General features: G+C 36.6%; 1 protein-coding gene across 1 annotated transcript in view; it reads left to right on the top strand.

The window, feature by feature from the left end:
• LOC115218928 overlaps positions 1 to 11,869 on the top strand; it is a 12,474-nt gene extending 605 nt beyond the window's left edge. The window contains exons 2-7 of the mRNA XM_036508721.1: positions 4,733 to 5,114; positions 5,666 to 5,860; positions 6,519 to 6,692; positions 8,725 to 8,871; positions 9,893 to 9,979; positions 11,330 to 11,869. Of these exons, the coding sequence (XP_036364614.1) occupies positions 4,743 to 5,114; positions 5,666 to 5,860; positions 6,519 to 6,692; positions 8,725 to 8,871; positions 9,893 to 9,979; positions 11,330 to 11,539 (1,185 nt within the window). The 5' untranslated portion in view covers positions 4,733 to 4,742 and the 3' untranslated portion in view covers positions 11,540 to 11,869. The remainder of the gene's footprint in view (positions 1 to 4,732; positions 5,115 to 5,665; positions 5,861 to 6,518; positions 6,693 to 8,724; positions 8,872 to 9,892; positions 9,980 to 11,329) is intronic.
• The last annotated feature ends 631 nt before the right edge of the window (positions 11,870 to 12,500 follow it).

Here is a 12,500-nt window from a genome sequence, read left to right as displayed (position 1 = left end):
ATTCTATTGTATTATTTTGAAAAAAAAAAATATTATTTTCTGTTGAGACTTAAAATGTCTTTTCACATGCAAGCAACACGTAGCCGTTCACGGTTTACAATTAGATTGTGTGCAGGTGAAAATGGACTTTGACTAGATTTATTGTCATTAAAGAGAGTGAAAGAGGAGTACTTTATTATTGAATATATGATATATATTACTGGAACTATTTTGCTCGAGTAAACCGTCAAGCGACGCTATAAAAGCTTTCTTGTTCCATTTCGGTATTATTCGTTAATTTATTGTTGTTTACGTGGCACTTGCCGTTGTTCTTGGTATCATTGCTGTGTAATTTACAGCAAACAATACTTATTACTGTGGTCTAAAAATGTTTTTAAAAAGACTGCTGATGAAATATATATATATAATACTAAAATTTTTCCTCTTCTAGCTTAAGGATTCTGTTTTAAAAAAAATGAAAACAGAAATTTATGATATTTAATAACCTACTTATAAAATTTAGATATTTGTTTCGTTTACTTTGTGTAGCCAAGTCTATTTTTGTATATTCCCCACTTCGTTAGTTTTCTTTATTTTAATCCCGCACTATCTGTCCCTGTAGGATATGATCACCTTTTGCATGATGTGTATACGTATTTGTGTGTGTGTATATTTATATATATATATATATATATATATATATATATATATATATGGCGATGTTTCGCTTGTCGTAGCACACGTTTCCGTCGATTTCCGTAAAAAATGTAAACACTGAATCGGCCATACATACATACATAGATACATACATACATACACACATACGTACACACACACACACATACATAGATACATACACACACACATACATGCAGACATACATATACACATACACCGAGTAAAAAATTTCAGTTATCTCTCTCTTTCACACATTACTCTCTCTGTCTCTTCACACACACTAACAGAAGCACTTCACTTACACAACATACTGTCTGTCTCCCACACCCCATCAAACACACACACACACACACACATGTACATCAATGCTTGCCATGCACGGTAACTTCAAAAGAACTTCCCTCGTCATACAATCGCTTTCTCTTAGTCTCTTTCGCTCTCATTACTTATGTAAAAATATAAAAGTTTTTTACGGAAATCGACGGAAACTTGTGCTACGACAAGCGTATATATATATATGGTACTACTTAAGAACAGTGTTCCCGGTGCGCGCAGTCTTGTAGTCACGCATCCTCGCTAGCTAGTCACGACTAGTCGATCCTTACTTTGTGTACAAAAATGATTTATTTTGTGTTTTAGGTACTTGTCTATTGTCGTGGTCCCGGTTTCGCACGCGCGAATTCGCGCGCGCGCCAGACGTAGGTACTCGATACTCGAGATCCTACGAGGTGACATGCGCAGTGCAGAATTCGCGCATGCGCGTTAAACCCCCCCCCCCCTCCCAAAAAAAAAAAGGTGTTGGATTTCACTAAAAATATGTGTGTGTGTGTATATATAACATTTTCAATTTTACACAAAAAAATTACAAAAAAATTCATTCCGCTAATATTTAGAAAAATTTTCGCGCCCAATTTTTGTTGTCGATGATGATGATGAGAAGAAATTAATTCATTAAGTTTACCAAATTATATACGTCTGTAAAAAAAAAAAAAGTTTCACAAATTATATACGTTCGCGTTTGTGTAAAAAAAATTATTAACCAAGTTTTATAAATTATTTACTTTGTTCAAAAAATATTATTAATATTAATTGATTTTCAAGAATTATTTAATTTATATAATTAATTCATTAATTTTATTCTGTAAAATAGTAATTAATTCATTTATCTGTAAATCCGCGAGGAAAGCGACTATGTAATTTTTTTGTGTAAAATTGAAAATGTTATATACACACACACACACACATATATATTTTTAGTGAAATCCAACACCTTTTTTTTGGGGGGGGGTTAACGCGCATGCGCGAATTCTGCACTGCGCATGTCACCTCGTAGGATCTCGAGTATCGAGTACCTACGTCTGGCGCGCGCGCGCGAGAATTCGCGTGTGCGAAACCGGGACCACGACAATAGACAAGTACCTGTGTTTTATTTACTTTGCTAGGTAGTCGTAGGATCGACTAGTCCTGACTAGCTAGCGCGAGTGCGCGCACCGGGACTACTGTTCTCAAGTAGTACCATATATATATATATATATATATATATAGATATAGATCCTCTTTGTTAATCTTGTGCCAGTAAACATAACCATGACGCGGCAAGATTTTATAATGTAGAACTTGGAGTTTTTTTTTTTTTTTGACGCCCGCCTTCCGGGTTATTGGCAAGGAAGACAACTCTGAATTTAACGTGACCACTGCGTGGATGGGCGTGTTGCAGTGAGGGGGGGGGGTTACACGCGCAAAAGTGGGAAAATAGGTCAGGCCAGACCAATTTCCTTTCGAACTGGCGGAAATATCTGTCGACTCTCAAGATCTTTATCTTCAGTCCACGGCCTTTAAACTAAGAAAAAATAGTGTAATTGGTGTAAAACTACTTGTTCTAAACGAGTATCAAGAACACACACTCACACATGAATCATAAACTTCGTATTTTTGTACATATTTCGCAAAAAAAAAAAAAATAAAGAGAAGAAATTCTGGAAAAAGTGAAGAAATGTTGGATCTCCGCCATGTGAATCAAAATACGTGTCAGAAACTTCTTGAAATACTACAGAAATTATGTTACGAAAATGATAATGTGGTCCATCGACAGTGTTGATAAAGAAATGAGATGGGAGGTATTGTTTTAAGTAACAGGCACGAATGCCTGGGCGAACAACCGATCTCTTAACTGACCCCCACAATCTCTCTATCGTCTGTGTGTGCACCGACGCGTTTGTCGGATCAACAAAGTTTTCACTGTGGTTGATGCGGAAGTGGGTATACCCGAGATTTCCAAGAGAGTTATACGCAGCCCAAGAATCGCTATATACTACCGACCCTTGGCGTATATATCGGTTGTTTACAAGTGCCATTCTCTATCATACAACTTAACGCTTGTGTATCTACGACTGAAATGAATAAGAACTTGTTCTGTACCAAGGAGCGGGAAATCCTCCACACCAGAAGATGGGCTGAGTAAACACTGGTCAATGAAAGGTCTTTTGTCTAAGAACAGTTGTTTACAAGAACAGTTGTTTACAAGAACAGTTGTTTATAAGAACAGTTGTTTACAAGACGATTATTGGTACCAAGTTCTATTCAAGTCCAGGCCCATAAGGACAGTTGTCCTTAAGGACATTTGATAAGGCATTTTACACCTATTACGCTGTTTTTGTTTTTGTGCCCGGTTCAGACGCTTTCGGAAATTCCCGATATAAATTTTCCGAGGCCTCTCCCCCACCCCTCTTTCGCGAGTGCGCATTTTTTTTGTCATATTCGTTTAGAGCAAGTTGTTTTACACATATTACACTATTTTTTTTTTGTTTTGGTGCCCGGATCAGCCCCTCAGACGCTTTCGGAACTTCCCGATGTGAATTTTCCGAGCCTCTCCCCCACTCCCCTTTCGCGTGCGGGCATTTTTTTTTTCATATTCGTTCATAGGAAGTTGTTTTACACCTATTACACACATTTTTTTTGATTTTCTGATAGGCGTAACGCTTTATATTAACCTAAAATTGTTTCTGATTTAAGTACAAAGCCACCAGTTTTGCAGGGATGGTGTTGGTTAATACCAGCGACCTCGAAAGGACGGAAGGCAAAACTGACTTCGGTGACATTTGAACTCAGAATCTAAAGAGCCGAAAAAAAGAGTCCGTAAACATTTTGCCTCGCGGCTATTTTGCTTGCATACTGATTTAACAAACATATTCCACTTAGTAAATAAAAAAATAAAATTGATCGAGAGGAAGGGAATAAATGAGACTTAGTCTGTCCTAAAACTTGTTAAAAATAAACAAAAATTATTTTACATAATCGTGTTACTTCTTATGCTATACAAAGCATCATAAAGGGCTGAATATTGACCCCAGTACTGTAAATTGTTTGTGCCTGCTATAGGGGCTTGTTTCAGGAGCCTTATATAGAATTGACAAAGGCTGAAAGATTTGGCCAAAGAGTTTTAGCCATAACGACATAGACACAGCCTTTTGTAACCATTTTAAACCCAATAAATTTTAACAAAGTTCTTAGTTGAGTAATGTCTGTTTCCCTACATTCAAAATTTTGCTTTCCTGCCTAGCGATCTTCATACTTGGCAGAAAGTGCCTTCTGTGATAGTTTTAGATTCACCAATTCATTGAGTGAAATTCAACAGATGAAATTCCATGTGTGTGTCTTTTAGTTTTAGGGGGCGCCACTCTGAAGAGTTTCTATTTGCATAAATCAACCCCTGCATTTATTATTTTTTTGAAGCCTGGTACTTATTCTAGCAGTCTCTTTTGCCAAACTGCTAAGTTACAGGAACAGAAACACACCAATGCCAATTGTTGAGTGGTGGTGGAGGACAGTGGCACACACACACACACACGCACACATACATACATGTGACCAGCTTGATTCAGTTTCCATCTATCAAATCTACTTCTAAGGCTTTTGAACAGTCCAAGGTACTATGCACGCAATGGGACTGAACCCAGAACCATGTGGTTGGGAAAGCCATGCTAATAGAAGCACTTTTGTATTGTTACTGATCTTATGCTCTTTACTTTCTTTATTCATGATTTTAATTTTCTGTGTTTTCTTTTTAAAATTTCAGTGTTGAGTTAATGGTTTTACAAAAGTATTCTGCAAGTTTATATCGAATGGAGTCCCTAGAAAAATGCAAACTAACCTCAGACACTTCCGATTTGGACAAACAAAAAAGTGATAATCACTTTCTTACACAGAACATACAAGAACTTAAATGGGAGTCTGAACAAAAAGATAGAATAATCGATGATCTTCAAACGATGGTTTGTAATTTAAAATGTAGATTGCGGACCAACAATTTGGATGATGATGTACAATTATGTGAAGAAGAAATTAAACAAGACACAAATGCTTGTCAGAATCTTAAAAATTTATTTGAAAAGGTCAGACTAGCAGACAGCATCAAGGCATCAGTAGAAAACAGAGAATTTATTGAAAGACTCATCAAGGTAAGTTGATTTTATCTCTGTTTTTATCTTGTTTCACTCAATAGACTGTGGCCTTATCAAAGAATTCTGAGTCGAACAAATCAACGCCAGTACTTTTTGGTTTAAGCCTGGTGCTTATTCTATGTATATATTCCATTCCTATCTGAGTTAATCATCATTATCACCTTTCAACGTCCGTTTTCCATGCTGGCATGGGTTGGACGGTTTCACCAGGACTGGCAAGCCAGAAGACTACACTAGGCTCCAGTAAGGTCTGGCAAGGTTTCTACTACTGGATGCCCTTCCTAATGCCAACCACTCCGAGAGTGTATGGGTGCTTTTTACATGCCACCAGCATGGGAGCCAGTCAAGCAGGACTAGCATCAGCCACGTTCAGATGGTGCTTTTTATGTGCTACCAGCATAGGGAGCCAGTTGGGTGGCACTGACAACAACCCACGCATGAATGATGCTTATTGTGTATCAGTCAGGTGGTACTAGCATCAGCCGCAACTACAATTTCCATTAATGTGATAAAATAGTTTTGTTTTTTTTTTCTTAATTTCTTTGCAGGAAAATGAATATTACAAAAACATGGTCACAGATTTAGAGATTCGGTTACACTCCAATGCACCCACAAACAACTTTCACAAAATAGAAATAATGAATTTACACCATGATGTCCAAGAATTTGCACAGCAATGTCATCAAATGACTCAGAAATTAATGACTTATGAAAAATTTAATTTTCCTCCAATGTCAAACGATGTAAGTGGTTTATGCTGTGTTTAACCCTTTATTCTTCCGATCACTCAATTAAATGTCATTAGATCACTCTGTTAAATGTTATGCATTTACATTGTTTTGAATTAATGAGATTGACAGAGATTTCTCGAGATTCTTGTTGATTCTGCAACACTGCTGCCTTTCATTTGTAGACTGGATTGTTGAGAACAAACAGTGACTTGATCATAACTGCAACAACCATAATTGGATGCAAAATTCTGACAACTTCATCCTTTCTCTGTTTGTGGATTGTGTATCTTGTGGTTGACCCAATAAAAGTTCACTTTTGCATTTTGAGTTGGGGTAGCAGTATGGCTTCAATTAGGTCCAGATTTAAAACTTCTAAAGGAGACTGCAGCCATGAGGACGGTGATTCTTGGTTAAATTTTGTAGAACAACTGGTATTTCATTTGGATTATAGTTCCATGTTGGAAATATTGTTCCATTAGATCCTCTGCTTTTGTATCTTTAAGGAAAAGCTTGAAGAGGTGAAATATCCCCTGAGTCATGGCAGGCTTCTGTTTGAATATTTTTAAAGAATTACTAAATTATTTGTGTCTGTTAATTACTATTAGTGCTCTATATTGTTACGTCATTAATTTACTTTAATTTATTTATTTATATAAATCTCTTTTCACAGTTCAGTGTGATAGAAGAAAATAAAAGACTACGAAGCAAAATATCAGAAGTCCAGCAAGCAAACAAAAAATGGCGGGTCTATAATAATCAAAGAGAAGCTTTTTATCGGAAATTAATCTCTCAGTTGAATGTCACGAAAAAAGATCATTGTAATCCTTCGAGTAGAACAATACAGGTAATTCTTGATTATTACAAATATTTAGTCAGCATATCTAAGGCCATGATAGAAGTGCATCTTCATGAAATTCATCTAGTTTAACTTTAAATCCTGCATCAATTGTAGCTTCGTTTGCAGATTGTTTCTCTGTTTATTTGTTGTGTACCGTTGGATTTTTCTCATAAGGTATTGGAATCTTACATATATACCATTCTGCCTAAAAAAAGGGATCTACAAATTCAATATCCCTACATATCTCACATCTGTTTTCTTTCCTCCACCTCACTCTCTATTTTGTATCCTATCTAAATTAATTATTACTTAACCATCCTCTCACACCGTCTCCGATGAAGGGATATTATTAATAAATATCCTGGAAACAGCTGTAAGACCTTCTATCTATAAATGTTCTAATATCTACACAGCCTTGGTTTTTTATCTCATTACACAAAAAATTCTCATATATATATATATATATATATATATAGATAGATTTTTGTTAATATGGTGTTGATTAGCTCCTCTTCCAAAATCAGCTTGCACTACCAGACATTCCCTCTATCATGGGTCAGCTGGGGATTCCAAAGATTTCAGTACCTTGTGATAACATCACTTGCTCTAGTGGTATGAAGCAGCATCGATGCTGCTCTCCATCACCTCAAACCATGTTTTACTACATACTAAAGAGTTAGTCTTTGCTGTCAACTATGCTCTTTCTCTCAACTGCTTCTCATTTCATTCATATGTCCATACCATCTATCTAGTTGTCTGTCTGTATACACAGTGAAGACACATGGCTTAGAGATGCTGTAACCTATAACCTTCAGGTAACATTGTCAGCTGGCTGCTGCAGCCATTTTACATGACATCATCACCTGAGCTATGTTAATCCAGGACTCTAGGACTCTTAATTTCATTGATCACCTTTCTGTCTGACCAAGCACAATCAGTCCTGTTTTACAGCTTTAGATGATAGGATATCCACCTCTTCAAACAAACGTTGCCGTTAAGTGAGTAAGCTTCTGCAAGAATTAGCAAATCTGTCTTAACTCTCACATGCTACTGTCTTTAATCCTTTAGCATTTAGATTATTCTGTCAAATGTAAGGCTTATTTATTCCTACTTGAATTAATCATGCATCATCTCATAGTTTCGAGATTTCGATGATGTGATTGTTTATATCTAGAATGACATTGTAGGGTAGGTGTGAGAGGCTAGAGCTGGTTGGTTGGAACAAAGAGTATTTGGGATGGTTGCAGCTGGTTTAAATGCTAAAGGACCAAATGGTAGGAAAGCTAATATATTCTGGAACATCTTTGATCAGGGATCTGCCCAATCTTGGCTGACCTGGGGCTAAACAACAACATTCACTTTGTGCTTATGTGAGAAGCTGTATTTATTTATTTACACATGCATGCATACTAGCTAGACAAAAGTAAGGGATTACCCCACAACGATTACCAGTTAGGTATTCAAATTATGTTATTTAACAGTCAACATCATCATCATCGTTTAATGTCCGCTTTCCATGCTAGCATGGATTGGACGATTTGACTGAGGGCTGGCGAACCAGACGGCCGCACCAGACTCCAATCTTGATCTGGCGGAGTTTCTACAGCTGGATGCCCTTCCTAACACCAACCACTCCAAGAGTGTAGTGGGTGCTTTTTACATACCACCGGCATGGAGCCAGTCAGGCGATACTGGCAATGACCTTGCTCGAATCCTTTTACATATGCCACTGGCACAGGTGCCAGTAAGGCGACGTTGGTAATGATCACGCTCAAATGGTGCCCTTACAGTTCTGATAAGATGAGAAATTAGAGGAATATTCCATTAGATAATTCTGAATATATTTCCTCAACCATATACGTTTCCTGGAGTATAAATATTGACAATATTAATTATAAGGATTACTCCAAAGTAGCAAAGCCGACATGTTTCAATTGCAACCCTTACTGTAAAATGGTGCAGTCTCTTAGTTTTTTCTCATTCATGTCATATAATAATGATGATAATAATAATAATAATGCCTTCTTTCTCTCTGCAGAGTTATGATGACATGAAAAAGAATGAGGAAGAACTGCTTGCACTAAAAACTCAGGTGAAAATCTATGCTGAAGATTTTGAAAATGAAAGAAAGGACCGCGAGAAAGCACAATCACGAATCAGTGATTTAGAATCTGAAATTTTAAAGGTAAAAGATTTGTCTGTCTCTGAGTGTCAAATTTGGTTTTAAATTTGTTATAGTACGGTTGTGTTCACTTTCCAGTGGTATGGTTCCAGGCTCTATCCCACTGCATGGCACATTGAGCAAATGTCTTCTACAATATCTCCAGGCTGACCAAAGCCTTGTGAGTGGATTTTGTAGATGGAAACCGAAAGAAGCCCATTGTGTGTGTGTGTGTGTGTGTGATTTGTTTATATTTACACCGGTTTGAATATGACAAGCTACAAGCACTCATGACGTTGTTATGTCCCCTGTTGATAAATCCTTTGCTGGCTTTGTACCTTGAAAGGTGTTGGTAAGAAGAGGTCCTTCATCTGAAGAACAGGGAACAGTTACTAATAGTGAGGGCATCTTGCTGTAAAAACAGTGTCTCAATAATATGCTCCTAACCCATGCTAGCACAAAAAAAATGATGTAAAAATGAATGAGCAAAAGTATATGTATACTGATGTGAATTGACAGGAATGGATGTGTGTGCGTGAGTGTATGATTGTTATTTTCATACTTCCTCCATTTATGCATAGCATCAAAAATGTATATTATAATACTTGTGTGCCTGTTGTCTTTGTGCTCATATCTCTCTGAGATATTTAGAAATTTAATATTTCTAATTTTGGTGATCAGTGAATAAACTTCACTGAAAATATATATATTTGCAAAGGCTTTACAGGCATCTTCAGCTAGCAGGCCAAGCTACTCCAGACTGATGATGAGCAAAGACTCAGAAACATGCATGTCTCTAGATGCTGGCCTAGCTGTTGGGGGTGCTTGTCTCCCCTTCGCAAATATAAGGACACAGGAAATGTGTCAAAGCTGACAGGAAGCGTCGATGCTTCCTAGGGCTAAATAGCGGTGGTGTGATTCCCTTTATGGGACTGTCACATTAAGTTGACAGTGTACAACCGCTCTATCGTTCCACCACCACTCATATCTCTCTGAGATATTTAAAAATTTAATATTTCTAATATATATATATTTTGTTTTCCAGTTAAAACATTTACAAGATCCCCCTCATGAACCGATGCCCTCAAAATCATATTACACACCAAAAAATACCAGATATTTTGAGCAAAAGGTGAGTGTTACTTGTTTTCTCCCCCCACTTTATTTTACATCCTTCAACATTAACATTAATAAGATTTATCTGAGGCATGCAGACTCTTACGTTTGTTGCAAGTTTTCCGTTTAGCTATATAGGTGCAAGCATGGCCGTGTGGTAAAGAAACTTGATTCCCAACCACATGGTTCCAAGTTCAGTCCCACTGCATGGCACCCAGAGTAAGTGTCTCCTTCTATAGCCTCTGGCTGACCAAAGCCTTGTGAGTGGATTTGGTAGACAGTGACTGAGAGAAGCCCATCAGATATGTCTGTTTGTCCCCTATCACCTCTTGGTAACCAGTGTTGCTGTGTTCGTGTTTCCGTAACTTAGCAGTTTAGTAAAGGAGACCAATAGAATACATGCCACACTTAAATAAAAAGAAGTAATTGGGGTTGATTTGTTAAACTAAAATTCTTCAAGGCAGTGCCCCAGCATGGCCACAGTGAAAAATCCCGAAACAAGTGAAAGAATAAAGATCTTTCTTGGAATTGTTGTCTTATCCAAAAGTACTACAAAATGACTGCGACAAGATTCCAACTTATCTTTAATCTTTAGTCACTTAACTATTGAAATAATGCTGACCAGATCAATCAAAACATACTCTATATACAAATAATGTGAATATACAGCCTAAAGATTGATGTTGATTGACCAAGAAACTATGATATTTAAAAACCATTTTACCTCAGATATTTATTAAGGCTTCTATAGCTGTGGATTTTACAGTATTGACAACAGCAGTGTGGTAGTTGTTGTAGTTTAGACTACAGAGCATCTCACATTCAATTTGATTTGTTTCAAAATAAATGCTTTGTCATTTTTAACAATGTTTTTGCAAAGACAATTTACCGAATCAGTTGCTAATATTGAGGTGACATTTAAGGCAGGGAGCTGGCAGAAGCATGCTGAGCAAGATGCTTTGCGTCATTTCATCTGTCTTTACATTCTGAGTTCAACTTTGCCTTTCATCCTGGGGGTGGGGGATTAAATAAGTACCAGTTACGCACTGAGGACAACGTAGACAACTTACTTGCTTCCTCAAAATTGCTGGCCTTGTGCCACAATTTGAAACCAATATCAAGGTAGTGTTAGTCATGATGTATTTGTGCTGGGGTTTTTTTTTTAACCAAATCTCTAATTTCTTCATTACTTAATTAAATCTACAATTTCATTACTTAAATAATTCTACAATTTCTTCATTACTTAATTAAATCTTTCTTCATTAATTAATTAAATCTACTTTGGAAAATGAAATTCCAAATTCTGTATACACTTATCCATGTAAAAATCCTTCCCTTCATATTATTTTGTTTTTCATGTTTTCAGGAAGCTGTACCACGAGGAATATCAGAAAGTCACTATGTGAATCACGCTTACCAAAAAGACAGCCTTGAACCTGTAAGAAAACGTGCTGATAAATTCGAGACAGACAGTATATCCAATGCAAAACAAAACTTTATTTGTCCTAGTTGTAACATGGTGTTTGGCAGTGACAAACAGGCAGAACTTTTAGCACATGTTGACATTTGTTTTTGAACGAAATGACAACAATGTATCTTTCAATATTTTGTATTTATTTAAATTGGAAAAGTTTGTTGCGTGCATGTGTGTGTGTGTATATATGTGTGTCAGTGTGTGTATATGTGTGTGTCTGTGTTTATGTGACCAAGTTTGTATTTTATCCCATTTTCACATGGGTTTGCTACTGTAAACTCTAGCATCGCTGTCAATGTTCCATGCTTGCAGTCAACCATGAAAGTATGTCCAGTCTTGTTGACAAATGTGATCTTTGGGAAGAAAACACTTTTTCAGACAATGTTGTTTCCAATTCACTGCATAACTTTCTCTGGGCTGTTCAGTGGTTGACAAAATGAGAAAGATATGCCCTTGCTTGGAAACAGGTGAGGGCTAGTGACAGGAAGAGCATCCGGCCATAGAAAATCTGCTTCCACAAATTCTGTCTGACCCATGCAAGCATGGAAAAATGGATGTGAAAATGAACCTGATGTAAATATTTATTGAAATTACGAAACAATTAGTTTTTGAAATATCATTTGAAAAATAAAATGTTACAAAATTACATTTGATTTCCTTTTTATTCTTTGTTAAACATGTTTTGTTTCGCTTTTTTCTTGATATTTCTCCTCTCCAAGTTATATTCTTCACTGAGCAAGACACACCGTGTTAACCCTTTCATTACCATTGCAGCTGAAACCACCTCTGGCTCTGAAGTACAAATGTCTTGTTTTCAAAAGTTCTGAACTAAAATCTCCCACCAAAAACCTTATTCACAATTCATGTTCTTAACACTAGCTTAACGATAATTAAGTTATTTTACTAAATTCTTTGTTATATTTAAGATTAATTGACAGAAACACAAAGCATCTCAACAGAAATATGGTAACAAAAAGGGTTAAATAACATTGCAATCGCTGCGTTTGTTGGAAAGGTACCACAAGTAACAGGGTGTTCTCTGTTAGCAAATAGATTGAAAATG

This window comes from Octopus sinensis, linkage group LG14, assembly GCF_006345805.1.
Source record: "Octopus sinensis linkage group LG14, ASM634580v1, whole genome shotgun sequence".
NCBI lineage: Eukaryota > Metazoa > Mollusca > Cephalopoda > Octopoda > Octopodidae > Octopus > Octopus sinensis.
The sequence above is the reverse complement of the archived record's forward strand: the minus strand, read 5'-3'. Positions and strand labels throughout refer to the sequence as shown.